Raw genomic sequence first — 16,554 nt, 5'->3', positions numbered from 1 at the left:
GATGTTTATTCTCTCTAACGATGCTGCCTTTCTTGGCTAGGACCCAATTGGATGTGAACCTCAATCTTAGTTGGAAAATGTGACTATGGTTAAACAAAGGATAAATAAATCAAATGAAATAAAATAAAAAGTGTAGTCTCGCTGGTTTAGTAGCCTAGTGTGTTTACCAAGTTTGAAATAAGGATTCTGTAGAACTGGGCATTATTTTTATGGACATTCATTTAGAGATCAAATATCTCAAAATCCCACCCATTCCTGGCATTTGCGCTAACAGGAAGCATCATTGTATCCTCACATAGGAGGTATGGTATGCACGGAGCTGATTTACCCAATGGGTGTGGTTTGCGCTGCATTCCCCCAAGGCAAATGCGCAGGCGCATGGCGCTTAATTGTTTTGCTCTTTACAAATCTAAGTGTGCCTTAAATGTCATATCCTACTATCTAAGCTATTCATTGAATGACGGATTTGGAATATAAACGAGATTTCTGAATTAGGAAAAAGCAATCTATTATTCAAGATGTTCGAGGAGACTTTTCAAAACTTCACGATAAATTTCAACGCTTTAAACCCAAAAGTGACCTTTTCGGGTGGAGATCTCTTGTCAGGTCAAGTGCTGTTTGATCTCACTAAAGAAGTAAAGATTCAGTCCATAATTATGTCGATGAAAGGTAAAGCTAGCGTGTTATGGCACGAACAAAATCGGGGTACTGCTACAGGTCGTCGTGGTGGAGTAGGAAGAAGCAGAAGAAGACAAGGGGCAGCCAGAGGGAGAAGGAGAACATACTCCGCCGAGTTAGATTTCTTCAATCTCTCCCATATCGTGATGCAAGCTAACGATGGTAGGTTGTGCCTGTCTTTTGTTTAGTTTCAGACTTCACCACGAGTCATGCTAGGCCCATAGCCTAACTTTTTCTCAATATTGCTTGTTTGTTTACAGCAAGTGGTCACACCGTCTTACCTCCGGGGAAGCATGTGTTTCCGTTTACATGCCAGCTTCCACAAGGGTAGCCTAGACCTACGCCACCCTTTTAATAAGACGTTCTGCCATTCTACTTGAAATGAATAAAGATGTGGTAACATAAACATCTTTCACCTCAAACAGTGACTTCCCTCCGTCGTTTAACGGGACGTATGGGAAAATTCGGTATTCCATGGTTGTCGCCATACACAGACCTTGGCATTTGGCTAAAGAATTTGATACGGAGGTCCAGTTTGCCAGCCGCACGGATGCCAATCATCCACATCTTCGGGTGAGGAATCTTGTTGTGTTATGATAATATGATTTCAAGAGAGTCAGACCAGAAGCAGAAATTGGCTTTAAATTTAATTAAGTTCAACCAGTTAGCAGATGATATTGATGTTCTGTTGTTCTTGGTGTTGGTAGATGCCGCTCACAGGGTCTAATGCCAAGACACTCTGCTGTCTTTGGTGCACCAGTGGACCAGTGTCCATAAACGCCCAGGTGGAGAGGAAAGGCTTCAGCCCAGGTAAGTAGCCTACACAAGGGGAGAATAGCCACCGGTTATTTTGTCATAACATAATTATTACATGTAGGCCCACTAATCCCCTGCCTCGCCCATAAATGTCAAATGCCACACCTGCATCTGTTCAGACAGGAAAAGTGAAAACATGTGTGAGAGAGACAGGGAACTTTGTAAAGGGCATGGATCAAGGAACAAATAATATGTAGAAAGGATTTCTTTTCCACTTTGCCATTTATTCGTTATTGCAGTGTATTTAACTTGAGGTCATCAAGTTATTGTGAAATCGCTACATTAACTGTGCAATGCATATGGAAAAAAATAATGAAATTATAATTCATTTGTGTTATTACTTTTGAGTATCAATATATATGACTGGTGTGTTATTTTTTTTGCAGGAGAGACAGTGAAAATTATTGCAGAAATTGGTAACGCCTCCAGTCGCACGGTGACGCCACATGCTAAACTGGTCATGGAGCAGATCTGCTACACCTCTGGGAGGGCGAAGAGGAAATATGTGTCAAGTGTAAAGTCGAGTAAAGACGGCCAATCCATTGGTCCCAACACCACGGATGTACACAGTGAGATCATGCTTCACATCCCAGAGAATGCTGCCTTAACCATTGCCAACTGCCAGATCATTGACGTTCAGTACTATGTTATGGTAAGCATGAGCTCAGAGATAAGCACAGCCAGCCAATTTACATCAGCCATATGTGTGATGTGTGGGCATGTAGAGGTCAGTCTCTTATCAGCCATATGTGTGATGTGGAGATGTAGAGGTTAGTCTCTTATCAGCCATATGTGTGATGTGGAGATGTAGAGGTTAGTCTCTTATCAGCCATATGTGTGATGTGTGGGGATGTAGAGGTTAGTCTCTTATCAGCCATATGTGTGATGTGGAGATGTAGAGGTCAGTCTCTTATCAGCCATATGTGTGATGTGGAGATGTAGAGGTCAGTCCCTTATCAGCCATATGTGTGATGTGGAGATGTTAGTCTCTTATCAGCCATATGTGTGATGTGTGGGGATGTAGAGGTTAGTCTCTTATCAGCCATATGTGTGATGTGGAGATGTAGAGGTCAGTCTCTTATCAGCCATATGTGTGATGTGGAGATGTTAGTCTCTTATCAGCCATATGTGTGATGTGTGGGGATGTAGAGGTTAGTCTCTTATCAGCCATATGTGTGATGTGGAGATGTAGAGGTCAGTCTCTTATCAGCCATATGTGTGATGTGGAGATGTAGAGGTCAGTCTCTTATCAGCCATATGTGTGATGTGGAGATGTTAGTCTCTTATCAGCCATATGTGTGATGTGGAGATGTAGAGGTCAGTCTCTTATCAGCCATATGTGTAATGTGGAGATGTAGAGGTCAGTCTCTTATCAGCCATATTTGTGATGTGGAGATGTAGAGGTCAGTCTCTTATCAGCCATATGTGTGATGTGGAGATGTAGAGGTCAGTCTCTTATCAGCCATATGTGTGATGTGAGATGCTCAAGGTTTCTTCCTGGAATATGGGAGTTTTTCCTTGCCACAGTTGCCATATGGCGTGCTTGTGGGGGGTAAGAGGGTTAAGGCTGCCAGTCTTATGACGTCATTTTCTATATTTTTGATATGTTGCTGAGTATATCATAAACAGCAAAGAAAAGTGATTGATAATGACTGACTGACTATTATTGTGTTACATGCTTCAAATGTAAAGCACTTTGAGCTGCATTCTGTGTATGAAAGGTGCTATACAAATAAAGCTTTATTATTATTATTATTATTATTATAGATGTCAGTCTCTTATCAGCCATATGTGTGATGTGGAGATGTAGAGGTCAGTCTCTTATTTGCCATATGTGTGATGTGGAGATGTAGAGGTCAGTCTCTTATTTGCCATATGTGTGATGTGGAGATGTAGAGGTCAGTCTCTTATCAGCCATGTGTCCATCTATCTATCCATCTGTCCTTCTGTCTCTCATATTGCAGCTGTCTCTGAAGATTTCCCGCAGTTCAGACCTGGAAGTCAAATTCCCCATTGCACTGTGCGGCATTCCCTTCAATCCCAATCAGGCCCCTACTACTGTCCAACCTCAGAGCCAGCACCCTGGACAGTACCCAAATCAGCAACCTGGCCCATATTCAAACCAACAAGCAGCTCCGTACCAAAATCCACCACCAGGTCAGTACCAAAATCCACCACCAGGTCCGTACCAAAATCCACCACCAGGTCCATACGCAAATCAACCACATCAACCACCAGGTCCATACGCAAATCAACCACCAGGTCCATACCCAAATCAACCACCAGGTCCATACCCAAATCAACCACCGGTCCCATATGGAAATCCACCACCAGGTCCATACCCAGGCCAGCAACCAGGCCAGCCTCCAAATCAATATGCGGCCCCAAACCTTGCCCAGAATCCAGGACTGTACCCACCAGCTGGTTTCCAGGGTTAGTATCACAATTAATACCCATCACCTTACCTGCAGGTCTCCTCTGGTTCTGGGTACTCCACCTAAGTCAACGTTGACATCTGTTACAGTGCAGAGGAGGATGTGTTGTATCAGTTGACATCAGGTAGTATAGAAGCCAAGTTTGCAGGTTGTTTATAGATGAGTTATTGATTGTATATGAAGGAGGTTATCCAAATAGTTACACTGTCTTCCTGAAACAGACGTAATCACCCTCTCTTCCTGTTCTCACTGCATGAGAAAGGTAAGATTTTCTGATTCATATCTAAGGACATATCTTGTTATCCTGAGACTTCTTGGACTGAACTCTGGGGTTGATAACCATATAAAACATATTTACTTGTCTGTGTAAACCAGCGACATAACTGGATGCTTTATTGTACTTCAATCTTTTCTTTGCTTTATACATTTCTTCTTGAATGGAAAATATTTTATGAATTTTATGTTACATTACCTGAAAGTGTACTTTATGAAAAAGCTTAACAAAGCCACACTCAAACCAATGCTATACTTGATTTTATAACTTTTAACTATAACTTTTTTGTGCTTTTTCAATTTTTATGAATGCTTATGGCTATGGAATTTAGCAGACACTTTTGTCTAAAGCAACTTACAAAATAAAACAATAGTTAAAAATTAACAGTAAACAATTTAAAAGAGTTAGTAAGACTACATTAAGAAAAATTACAATAGTAACAATAATGTCAATGCAATATCAACAATCAATAATGAAAATAAACAATACCATAAATATACAAACTATAAATTATAAGAACCACTTAATTAAATGAACATAATTAATTATGTTCATATATGTTTATGTATGCAAATATGTTTTATATGTATGTTTATTCTTACTCTGTTAAACATTGTTATTTTGTAGTACATAGTAATAGTACTGTTATAGTAATATTAATATTAGTATCATCTCAGAATAATCAGGGACAAGGCAGAGCAGATGCATCATTGGCACAGAGATTCTTATTCCCACCTCTTTTCACCTCATATATGTTATGTAATGGTGGCCTGGTCACACCAAACCCTAGCCTGACGAGCCAGACCCACATTAAAATGTTGGGTCTGGACACTCAGGGCCAGATGTACTAACGCTTTTGCGCCCACTTCAGGCGTATTTGTTTCGTAACGTGCGTGTAAAATCATTGCGAGGTATGTACAAACAGGCCGCAATGATGTAAAAGCGCAAACTGCCTGTCGCAGGAGCTGAAAGTGGTTGATTGCGATTGTCATGTCATGCATATGCATTCATGGGAGGATCCAGGGGAAAGTGGGAGTTTAGCGTAAAAAGATGGGAGGGGAAGAGTAAAGAGCGCCTAATTATGTATTCCGCGGTATGTACAAAGACTGCTCCTGAAAGCGCACGTCTATTCTGCGCCTAAATACTTGCGCCTTGTAAAAGCAGGTGTTAATCCAAATTGAAGTTCAATGCTTCAATAAGAGAACCTTTCAAAGACAACAGAATCGCTATTTAGAGCACCAGTTTTGCAAGTCTTTGTAGGCTACTCTCAAAAGCAACATTAACTTTCGTTGGCCTTTCGAATGTCTTACTTTCACGTTCACGTCATTCACTTAAACTTTCCTACTTGCTAGATTTGACCAATTTTCCATAGCCTACGTTCACAAGTAGTTTGAGTAGAACTACTGATCTTCATTAGCCTATCTCCCTGCTCGTTGACATCTTATCATCTATGGTATTATTTCATGATCGCTAAACGTTTGATTCTTTTTAATGTTGTCATCAGTTAACTTCATTCAACTGCGCTTGTAGGCTCTGCCATTCAGTTGTGGACGTTCGTAAATTGCGTTTATGGGCGGAGAGAGGCAGAGAAAGGCGCAGTTTACACCAAGGATTGAACGATTGATAAATACGACGGAAACTTGGGTCTGTCAGCGTTCGCAGTCTGCGGTTTGTCCATTTGCGCTGATAACGTTACGTTCGCAAATGTACGTACATCTGGCCCTCAGTGTTGGCAGTGCTCAGTCCGAGATGCAGGATAATCGGTTGTCTTTCAAATTCCCTCTGCACTCAATAGGATAGCGCTACAACTCATGAGTCCCATGCGTTTTCCCACCAGCGGAGCTAGTTGGCTTGTTCAAACTTTTGCCAACTTAAAAAAAGGTTAACTCGTGTCACGCTGTTCGCCAACAGCAACATCCATCTTCTTTGTTTTCAAGTAGCAGGGAATTCACGCCGAACCGTTTCAACTCTGCCATCAGTCATTATGTTAAGCCCGCCTAACTACTCTATACACGATGTAATTGGCCCTATCAAAGTTTAATTTTTCCAGCTCGCAAGCCAACGGTGAGTTGCTAGACTAGCCCGGACAACAAATTAAATTTGCTGCCGCTAGGGTGCGTCTAGATTTCTAGGCTAACCAAACCCATATTCCCTATGTTAAATGGGTCTGGGAATACTCCACTGGGGAATGTTTCTGGCCGTAGCATTGTAATGGGAGTAGACTTTAGCGCTGTTACACTTTGAAATGATTGGTCCTCACTTACAAGTTCTTCCGGCTGCAATTTGTTGATATTTGTTGACATTGCTCTACCATTGAATTGCTTACTCTAGCTCTCCTCTGATTCGTTCGCAGTCCTGGTGGCAGAGGGAAGCATTCCCAATGGAACGTTCCCAGACATTTTTCACAAAGTGATTATGGGTTTGGTGAAACCAGGCTAACTTAATGGAGGATTTTAGCAAATACAGTTAACAAGCTAGTTGACTTTTAAAGGTGCCAACTCTGCTATTGGTGTTTGAAAGACAGACTGTAGGCCTTTAGCCAATTCTGACAACTCACTAGCTTTGGATGAAAACTTTAACGAAACAACGTCTGTGTTTAATACAGAACGAACCTCTTCCAAGTTCCTCTGTTTTTTGGGTTTCCATGCCCTAGATATGCCTTATACCTTCAGTCTCTCTCTCTCTCTCTCTCTCTCTCTCTCTTTCTCTCTCGCTCTCTCTCTCTATTAAGAGACAGACACTGCCAATTGTGTTATCTTTGCGTATATGTTTACCTTCGGTGTAATCACCGTCATGATGATGTCTGTGTGGTAAACAAGCTGTTGTGTAGATCTGTTTACATTCATGATCACACAAATCTGGGACCAGAGAAGGAATAAACCTGACTTATTAGGCAATGTCAGGAAGACATTTCTGTCCATGTGCAATATTGACACATTTAGGTCAGTATATCTTATACGCACATAGGTCCACTGTAGTCTCTGTGGTATCACACCATTGAATTGTTTTTTGCCTTAAAACCAAATTATTTGCACTCTCTGTACTGTTGTTTAAAGGATCAGAGCGTGTTATTCAAATAGCTGAATGTAGTCAGGCTGTGTGCACTACGCTATACAGGGTACAATGATTAGTCACATTCACACTACCTCAGGATGAACATCACTGATCTCAGCCACCATTAAAATAGTCTAATCTGGGACAGTTTTAAAATATTTGTGTCAAATACATGTCAGTTCACCTGTGCACATGTAGGGTACTGGATGTATTTGTGTGGAAATAAGTTGCACTATTCATTATAAACTGAAATTAAATTAATTTTGATCACTTGAGTTCAAAGCAAAGGCTGCACGCCTCATGTTCCTGAGTAAGCTCAAACAAATTTAAAAACATCGTTTTTAATTTCTGAATTGTTAGATTTGTTTTCATTGAGTTGTAGAACTGTATTCTATAATTAGGCCAGATCATTATAGAACAGAGAACAGTCGTGCATGTTAATGCCTGTAACTGAAGAAATTTGCGTGTTACCTTGTTAAATAAAGTTCATTGTTTAAATGACCTTATGAAACTTTGCCATGTTACTCATTGATAAAGTTTATCTCTATCTTTTCACCATTAAGTTTTATTTTCCCAAATTGATTAGAATTTATTTTAAAAGTACTGGAAATCAATATTAGATGATCTTCCAGAGGCAACTTGCGTTTAACTGCCATTGTGATGCCGTTGACTACTACTATTGAAGCTCATTAGACTACACCTTGTGTAACCTGTGTCTCTTGTTTATCATATCCTTGTGCATTAATAAAAAAAATAACTGATCATCCCTCTGTGGCTGATTTAGTCATTAATTGTATTTCTTACAATAGACACATGATGAGCTGCAGTTGCAGAGTTTTCATGGGCTTTGTTTGGAGCATTGCACTTACATGATAACATTTAATGAATTTAATTCAGTCCTCTGTATAGGAGCTGCAAAAACAAAATCATTAGCTGAGTTTGTTGTATTGTTTGTAGAATTGTTGTTTTATGTAGTACAGGCTTAGGCTATAGCTTGTTTTAATTCTGTGTAGTCCTGTGTAGTTTTTCACATAATCGGGGAAGTGGTCTGTATTTGTAGGCTACAAAGCCAGTCCTGCATTGCACCCTTGTGTAAACTCTCAAAAGTCCTTAGCCCGGCCTGTTTCGGGTAAATCACACTTGGCTCTGGGGTCTATTGGTAAATGCTGACCTCTACTGGTAAGATATGTCTCTGCAAACAAACCTCGGCCTGACAGAAACAAAACAACTCAAGGAGGAAACAAATGGCTAGGACAATTGGTTACTTTGTCCGTTTTTAAGCCAATTTATTTTACTTGCCACAAAGTAAAATAACGTGTTAAAGACTATTTGGCAAATGTTTCATTTTGTCTACGTTAAAGCTCAAAGGTGGATCGGTACAAATCAACTTTTAACCCGATTAACGTGGGCGTAATTAGTTAGCTCACGTTAGCTAGCTAGCTTATAAACTGCTTTGTTGGTGTTGTTGGTGTGGTGTTGTGACACTTTGGAATGCCTATAATTTGAGGTTTTCTGCACTAATAACGTCACGCCACAGTTTAACGTTAACTAAATGTTATTTATTATTAAGTTATCGCTGTGCTAGAGTCGCTCAAACATGTCAACATGTTTAAGAAGGTGTTTAGAACAGGTTGTCTCGTAAGAACTGGACATGTCATCCTTACTTGGGCGACAACACTTGTGTTATTTTTACACGACACAGGTAAGGGTTTCAAGTGTAGTGAACAAACATGGGTCAATTCATGACTTTTAAAATAACTTTTTCACGTTTTAACCAAATGAACTGATTTTTCAAGATTTGCGGAAGTATGAGGAGAAAGGGGAGCTGGCACATCCGGTGGTTTTCGCATCCTTGGTGCTCATCTCCGTGATGCTTTACTTCACGGTTTCGCTCATGGACCCGGGGTTTGTGCTCAGCGACGTTGAGGTGATGATTTAAATCGATCCCATGGCCTGCATGCTACAAATGTATAACAAACAGGTTTTCACAGAGCAACTTCATACAGTTTAACTTGCTTGTGTTATGTTCTATATCAGATATCATCTACAAATGAAGAACTGGAAGAAATGATGCCACAGACAGCTCGTCTTAGACGTTGTGGATACTGTTTACTACTGGTATGCCTATTAAATAATGAAAATTCCATTACAATATTTACGTAACCTGATGATAGTATTATCAGTGTGTTTCCGAGAATACACTGCATGTTGCTTTTGGTCTATCATCATAGTTTTATCAGCCTTACCATTCACACTTTACTGTGTCATAAAGTTATTCTTCTCCCAAACAGCAACCGAACGTTATTCTTCTCCCTAACAGCAACCAATGAGAGCCAAGCACTGCAAGGCATGTAACAGATGTGTGAGACGGTTTGACCACCACTGTCCCTGGATAGAGAACTGTGTCGGGGAGCGGAACCACCGCTGGTTTCTGCTCTATCTGGGAGTCCAGCTGCTGGTTCTTCTGTGGGGCCTGCAGACTGCCTGGTAAGTGGCGCTTCATGAAGACCCATCCAAACACTAGTGGATTATGGGTAAATGCAGTCTCTGTGTTTTTAGTTGAGACAAAACTGAAGTTAGGGCTCTGCACTTCAAGCAGAGTTACAAAAAACACTGATTATTTGGACACTTTTGACATTAATTACTCTGTATCAAAATTTGTGTTGGCTCTTTGCATCTACTATGTGTCACATATTATACATTATATATAAATATTTATTATATAATGCCTGGTTGAGATGTGTGTGATCACACTGTCTATGTAGATCTGACACCACACGGCAGATTGGTTTTGAACACATTTTAAACAAACAAACCCCAAATGGCTAACATGCAGCTGTGTTCGTCTGTGTCGAACAGGTCTGGCATTGTTTCCGCCCCCACATGGAAACTGTGGTTTGTGCAGAACGGCTTCCTGCTGGCGGCTCTGGGGGTGACTGGCGTGTTCTCAGGCGTCGTCGTGCTCCTGCTAGGATGCCACCTCTACCTGGCGTCCAGCAACACCACCACCTGGGAGTTCATGGCACGCCACCGCATCTCCTACCTCAAGCACTGCGATTCGGAGGAGAACCCCTTCGACCGAGGGCCACTCTGCAACCTCTGGGACTTCTTCTGCGTGTGTCGGACTGTGGCTTGGGAGAGAGTGTACGCCAAGTTCCGAGCAAGTGCAGTGTGTGACTGACTACTGAATATGGAGACAGTACTGGGAGGCTTAACACACTGGCTACTCAGATTCTCTTGAAAAATATGTCACGGCGGTGATGATTGGTGCTTCACGACACATTCAGGAAGGAGTTTACCATTGTGCTGCTGGATGCATGATATGCAGATCATGGACATGGTGTATTGCTGAGCAACATTGGCCATCCATGCATCTGATTGTCTTTTCATAGAGATTACAGTTAACATGAATCGTCTGTAATACATTCCCAAAACGTCCTTCACTCATTTTGACCCTAAGTGGCACACTACATCGAATATTTCTCATCTTTTTCAGATGCAAAAGTTCCCCTCAGTTTTTTGTAGGTTTAAATGTCTGTTTCAGAATAATCAAAATGTAATAATTTAGCTGTTTCTGGGGAAACATTTACTGAATTTGTAATGAAAGGTTTGTTTCAAAACTTTCTCTTGCTTTAATGTAATTTACTACAAATTAACTTTAAATAAATATTTGTATTTATTCTTGGGCCTTCATTTAAATTTGTACAGTGCAAAAACACCATTCATTCAAATATTGGACAATGTGCTTTGTCCAAAAAGGTTGTTCTTTAACCATGTTTCAAAACTGCATAACAAATGTTTCAGTTGTAGAGACAAAACAATTTCTACTTATGGGGATGCCTACATACAGTATAGGGTCATGTTGCTTAACTCCATGAATTCTGGCCCAACCATGTCCATCATGGATTCTTGTACTTTCACTGCTCTCATAGAGGCCTACTGTGGTATATGATAATCAATGGGCAATACAGAATTAGTATAGTTATGTAAACCATGTACCCTCTTAAATTATTGTAGTATTCACATAAGATGGTTGTTGGACCTCAGACAGTTCAGTATAGGCTTTACTTTGTTTTTAAAAATCTAGATTTCTGTAGAATGTTTTGTTGATCCTGCTCGGATGTTTTGCAGGACTAAAATCCCGCCCGTTTTGTAGTTTTTCCACACCACTCCCTATCTTACGGTTCCACCAATCAGGTCGCAGATTCATTTTCGAGCGCAGAACTCTGTAGGCTGCCCGCGAGGAGGCGGAGCACGTGTTCAGTTTGCGCTTCTTGCGCGGAGCGCGTTCTTACCGGGGGAGCGCGTGAGTGACTAGGTTGTGTGGTTGTACGCGTGTGTGTGTTTGCATTCCCTCGCGAGCGCAGCACACTTCCTTTCTTAAATTCTTGTCCTAAATTGTAGGCAGATTATAAAATCCAATCTGTAGCGTATTTTCTAGCGACTTGTTCCTCAACCAGCGAAAATCATGTCAGCCTCAGCGGCTAAAGTGAGTAAAAAGGAGCTGAACTCTAACCATGACGGAGCGGAGGAGACCTCTGGTAAGGAATGGCGGCCTTGTGAGCATCGCCATTTTCACTTTCTCTTGTTCCTCATTATGGAGTTATGGATATGTCTTAGAAATTATAAAAGTATATATGTAATTTAACATCAGTCATGTATGGTGCATGTGTTTTCTAGTATTCGTGATTGGGACTTGGTTAGCTCTGTAGCCCTTTGAGTGCTAGAAGGCACACCGGTGGTGGAAGCCATATTGATATCGTTATGCTAGTTAGCTAACTAGCTAGCTTCACAATGCTGAATTATGTCAATGTAATGCAAGGCATGTTTTATTTTATCGAGCTATATATTAAGCACAACAAAACAGATGCGATTTTTACGAGCATCTTATCGCCACTCCCCCCAACGAATATATAATTTGTCAGAAGTGTACCTAGTACGCCCGAAACACTAACTTAATGCATTGAATGAATCACTAGGTCTGCGCTAGCCAACTAGCCAGCCACTATTGTTGTTTTGCCCCGCCGCCATGATGTCGCCAGCTAGCTCACATTAGCAGGCAAGCTAATGTTGTCCAACGTTGTAGCGAGTTTATATGAACCATTGACTATAGCAGAAGCGAAAGTCCGCATTTGATATCGAATATTGAAATGGGGCAACATCGAAAATCAACTTTTGGATGTAGCACTTACTTGGGGTTTACCGTTTGTATTTGACCGTTAGCTACTTGCTAACTTTAGCACGTAGCCCGAGACCGCTTCATTACCACAGCAGGAGCGGACGCCCTGCGAGCTGCCGCACATTTAAACCACGCGGGCGGCATTCTCCAGGTGCAGGAAAAGTCGTTCGGGCGCGCGGTATAGCCTATATGTTGCATTTGTTGCGTTCCCCCTCAAGTAATTTGAGCAATATTCCCTTGAAGCGCCCGTTTAATGTTGTGTTTTAAAGTATGTTTATGTTTGTCTTTCGCTATTATCTGGAAGGCCATGTGCTATTCCGCATACGACATTTAATTGTAGAATTGGGAATGACAGTGTACTTTAATCTTGGAACTTCCTTGACCTTTATTTTTTATGTTTTTAATAAGTGAACCTGAAAACTTTAACAAACAATGTATCATTGTCGTTTCATGTATGCAGAAAAAGAGCAACAGGAAGCCATCGAACACATTGACGAAGTACAGAATGAAATTGACAGGTAAGACGTTAACTAACTTTATCTTGCAGCAGACCTTGAATTGTGCAAAGGGCATATCAAGTTTAAGATTGGTCATACTCATGTTTTGTGTCTTGTGTCTGCAGACTTAATGAGCAAGCAAGCGAGGAAATATTGAAAGTTGAACAGAAATACAACAAACTCCGTCAGCCATTCTTTCAGAAGAGGTCAGAACTGATCGCCAAAATCCCCAACTTCTGGGTCACAACTTTCGTCAACCACCCTCAAGGTGAGTGTGTGTGTCTGGATTTTATGATGCTGAAAGCCTGCTGTGTGTATTACCAAAACAAATTGGTTAAAGATGATGCACAATTTATAAAAATACTTAAGGAACTCCAGTCATGGGTGGCAGTGATTTTTATTTTTATTTTTTATTATTGCTCAAGTGGTCTTCATTTTGTTCTCTTTGCAGTCTCTGCTCTGCTTGGTGAAGAGGATGAGGAGGCACTTCATTATCTGACCCGGGTGGAGGTGACTGAGTTTGAAGACATCAAGTCAGGATACAGAATAGATTTTGTAAGTAATGTTTATGTGTCTGTGTTTTAATGATTTAATGTCTCTTTTTTTAATGTGGCAATGACTGAAGCTAATTGTTTGACGAACCCCCCCCCCCTCTTCTTGTTTTACTTTTTAGTACTTCGATGAAAATCAGTACTTTGACAACAAAGTTCTTTCCAAAGAGTTCCACCTGAACGAAAGTGGGGACCCAACTTCAAAGTCTACAGAAATCAAATGGAAATCGGGAAAGGTGAGTTGCGCAGCCATCTGCTCAGTTAGGTTTGAGAGATCTGTAACTTCTTTTCCAGTCATCCATTTTTTTGTTTGGGAGTAATTAAGTGTACCATTTTACTTATAGTAGGATGTTTGTTCCTTGATCACTCTCTTTGCTGAATGGGTCATGCTGAGTCAGTTTTCAAGTCTGAGACCCACCCAGCATTGATGGATGATTTTGACATTTGTAGTGTTTGCCTTAGGTATACATGTCGGCTCGGTAAAGGGACAAAGAAATGCACTGTGTTTTATCATCCTCTGAATATTTGCTGTCTTCTTCTTCTGTATTCTTTGCCCTGACCCATTAACTGAGAACATAACATTGATTACTTCAATGTTCACTTCACCACCTAATGAATTATTACGTGGGTCAATACAAAAATTAACCTGCTATTGTTAATTTCTAAAACTTAAATAATTATATTTAATTATTATTATTATTTTTCTTAAAGAATCCCGAGTAGAGTATCCAAAAACTGTTTATTCCCTAGCAGTCAAATATTGAGTGTTTGTAGAGAATCAAAAAACTGTTTATTCCCTAGCAGTGAAATACTGAGCGTTTGTAGCTTAACGACAGTGCATCTGTCTCTTTATCTCCACAGGACCTCACAAGTCGGTCTGGGCAGACGCAGAACAAGGCCGGCAGGAAGAGGCAACACGAGGAGCCAGAGAGCTTCTTCACCTGGTTCACCGACCATTCCGACTCAGGGGCTGACGAGCTTGGCGAGGTCATCAAGGATGACATTTGGCCCAATCCCCTGCAGTACTACCTGGTTAGTGACACACACACACACACACCAGGGTTCTAGTATGTCCAGAATTATAATCCAGTGAAGTTGGTAGCATGCTCTGTAACAGGGTTGCAGGCACTGAAGACACACGAATGTTAAGTCACTGATTGAAGAATGGCTTCTTAGGAGGCGTAAAAGTCCTGCAAACAGTTAACCCTGTCTCACTATGGATTTGTAATAACGGTTCTTAAGTGTGACCTCAAAATGTGAATGTTGCCATCAGAAGCATCCATTTGATGTAACATGAACTTAAATGACCATTTAGAATTGGCGCAATATAAATTCTAAATCTGCACAGTTTGAATTTTGCGAGGGGCCTTAAAGGGATAGTTCTCTGCCTGCTAGCTGTTTGAATCGTATTGTTTAATTTTTCCTGGTGTGTTGCATTCACACAGGTGCCTGACATGGATGATGAGGGTGAGGGGGAAGATGATGAGGAGGATGAGGAGGGTCTGGAAGACATAGACGAGGAGGGTGAAGATGATGGAGAAGAGGATGAGGACGAAGAAGATGGGGATGATGGAGAGGTACGTCTCCATATAATGCATGTTTAGGTTGCCATGGTGATGGTCAGTTTCAACACTAGCAACATCTCTGGTCTACTCAAGGTGTTGACTTAGCACCCAGTTTTTAGGAGTTAAAATTGTGAGGGATTGTTCTTTGTATTCACAAGCTGTTGATCCAGAAGCCAGTTTTAAAGACATAAGATTGTGGGTGATCCAGCAGCCAGTTTTAAAGACATAAGATTGTGGGTGATTGTTTCATGCTAGTGTGGAAGCTGCACACACTGATGCAGCAGCAGTTGACCAGACCTCTGTTTCGTTTCTTCCAGGATGACGACGGGGAGGACGACTAGAGCCGAAAATACCGGACGCTCCTCCCCCTGCACCCTCCTCCTCTCCCCCCCCCCCCACTTGATTTCTCCAGCATTTTTTCTGTTTTGTTTTTCTCAAGAGCAGGATGCTATCTCTCTCTCTGTTTATTTTGTGCTCCTCCTCTCCTTCTCCGTTGAACCACCTCCCCAGACGGTGCCATGTCCAAGGTTGCCCCTCCCCTCCTTCCTCCTTGACGGACTCATAATAAACTGACTGCTAAATCCCGCCTCCAAGGCACTCTCACCATCTCAGTCCCCAGATGTATTTGAGGTAAACGACAAACTTAGTGTCAGCACGTCATCTGGACCGGATCAACCAATAAATAGCAATTTATATATATGTACAAATATGTATAATTTTCTTCCTGTAAAAGGTTGTGTGGAGAGAGGAGGAAAAACAATGATCAAAAGCCATGGCGCAGTGAACTGCTAGATTTAGCGTTTCACAGGTTTGTTTTCCTTTTCCACTCGAAAGGCATTAGAGCCCTTCCAAATGTCTTTTCCTGTCATGTGGTTTAACAATAGTCATTACCAGCTCATTCCTGTCACCTCTTGTAACATTGTTTTGAGGTCATTTTTTGGGTGGGATGGGGTCTTTGAAGGTTGTGTATGGGAAGGGTGGGTTTGACACCATTATTTTGAGTTTTGTTTTTGATTTTTAACTGTATTGTTTTACAGACATCCACAAGATTTGAAATGACTTTTTGATAAAGAAAATAAAACTAAAACGGGAAAAAAAGATGCCTTTCGGCCCCACTGCCTCAGCAAAATTAATTGGAAGCTACCGCTAATCTACTTGATATTTACACAGGGGTTTAACCTACAAAATGTTTGAAAGTTACTTTGGTAAAATAAAAGTAAATGTTGACACAGATGTTTCAGATTATTCCCAGCATTGGTCAACAGAATCATTCAGCTGTTACTTGGATGAGCCATAAGTCTTTTTTATTAAACAAAAATATTGAAAAATGGTCAGAAAACTATCAGCTTCTGAATGCTTTGGGTGTGACGAGAAGAGAAGATGCAAAGTGTTCGCGAAGCAACCTCTGGATGATCAACGCCACAAAAGTCTGCTGTGAGTCATCAAACTGCTCGGTGCTGATTGTCGAGGGCCAATCGCTGGGTTGAAATGCCCAACCTGGAAGT

The 16,554-nt window shown here is 41.1% G+C and overlaps 2 protein-coding genes across 2 annotated transcripts; both read left to right on the top strand.

Moving 5' to 3' along the window:
* The first annotated feature begins 361 nt into the window (after window positions 1–361).
* Window positions 362–10,936, top strand: zdhhc12a (zinc finger DHHC-type palmitoyltransferase 12a). The gene is made up of 10 exons (XM_042100573.1): window positions 362–840; window positions 939–1,005; window positions 1,104–1,251; window positions 1,386–1,488; window positions 1,881–2,146; window positions 3,459–3,651; window positions 9,054–9,184; window positions 9,295–9,375; window positions 9,578–9,744; window positions 10,117–10,936. Exons 1-10 carry the CDS (start codon window positions 519–521, stop codon window positions 10,436–10,438), a joined length of 1,800 nt encoding a protein of 599 aa, XP_041956507.1. The 5' UTR covers window positions 362–518; the 3' UTR covers window positions 10,439–10,936.
* A 598-nt stretch (window positions 10,937–11,534) lies between these two features.
* seta (SET nuclear proto-oncogene a) lies at window positions 11,535–16,280 on the top strand. The gene is made up of 8 exons (XM_042100636.1): window positions 11,535–11,798; window positions 12,897–12,954; window positions 13,059–13,201; window positions 13,385–13,488; window positions 13,607–13,720; window positions 14,346–14,516; window positions 14,930–15,061; window positions 15,367–16,280. Exons 1-8 carry the CDS (start codon window positions 11,726–11,728, stop codon window positions 15,388–15,390), a joined length of 819 nt encoding a protein of 272 aa, XP_041956570.1. The 5' UTR covers window positions 11,535–11,725; the 3' UTR covers window positions 15,391–16,280.
* Window positions 16,281–16,554: the final 274 nt, after the last annotated feature.

This window comes from Alosa sapidissima, chromosome 8 (assembly GCF_018492685.1).
Source record: "Alosa sapidissima isolate fAloSap1 chromosome 8, fAloSap1.pri, whole genome shotgun sequence".
In the NCBI taxonomy this organism is placed as follows: domain Eukaryota; kingdom Metazoa; phylum Chordata; class Actinopteri; order Clupeiformes; family Clupeidae; genus Alosa; species Alosa sapidissima.
Note: the sequence above shows the minus strand (reverse complement) of the source record. Positions and strands in the feature narration are given on the sequence as shown.

Coding starts and splice junctions, on each gene's coding strand:
- zdhhc12a (XM_042100573.1), top strand. CDS start 519: ATGTTCGAGGAGACTTTTCAAAACTTCACGATAAATTTCAACGCTTTA. Junction 1,252..1,385: donor CCAATCATCCACATCTTCGG/GTGAGGAATCTT, acceptor TGGTGTTGGTAG/ATGCCGCTCACAGGGTCTAA. Junction 9,185..9,294: donor TTGTGCTCAGCGACGTTGAG/GTGATGATTTAA, acceptor GTTCTATATCAG/ATATCATCTACAAATGAAGA.
- seta (XM_042100636.1), top strand. CDS start 11,726: ATGTCAGCCTCAGCGGCTAAAGTGAGTAAAAAGGAGCTGAACTCTAAC. Junction 13,721..14,345: donor TCAAATGGAAATCGGGAAAG/GTGAGTTGCGCA, acceptor TTATCTCCACAG/GACCTCACAAGTCGGTCTGG. Junction 15,062..15,366: donor AAGATGGGGATGATGGAGAG/GTACGTCTCCAT, acceptor CGTTTCTTCCAG/GATGACGACGGGGAGGACGA.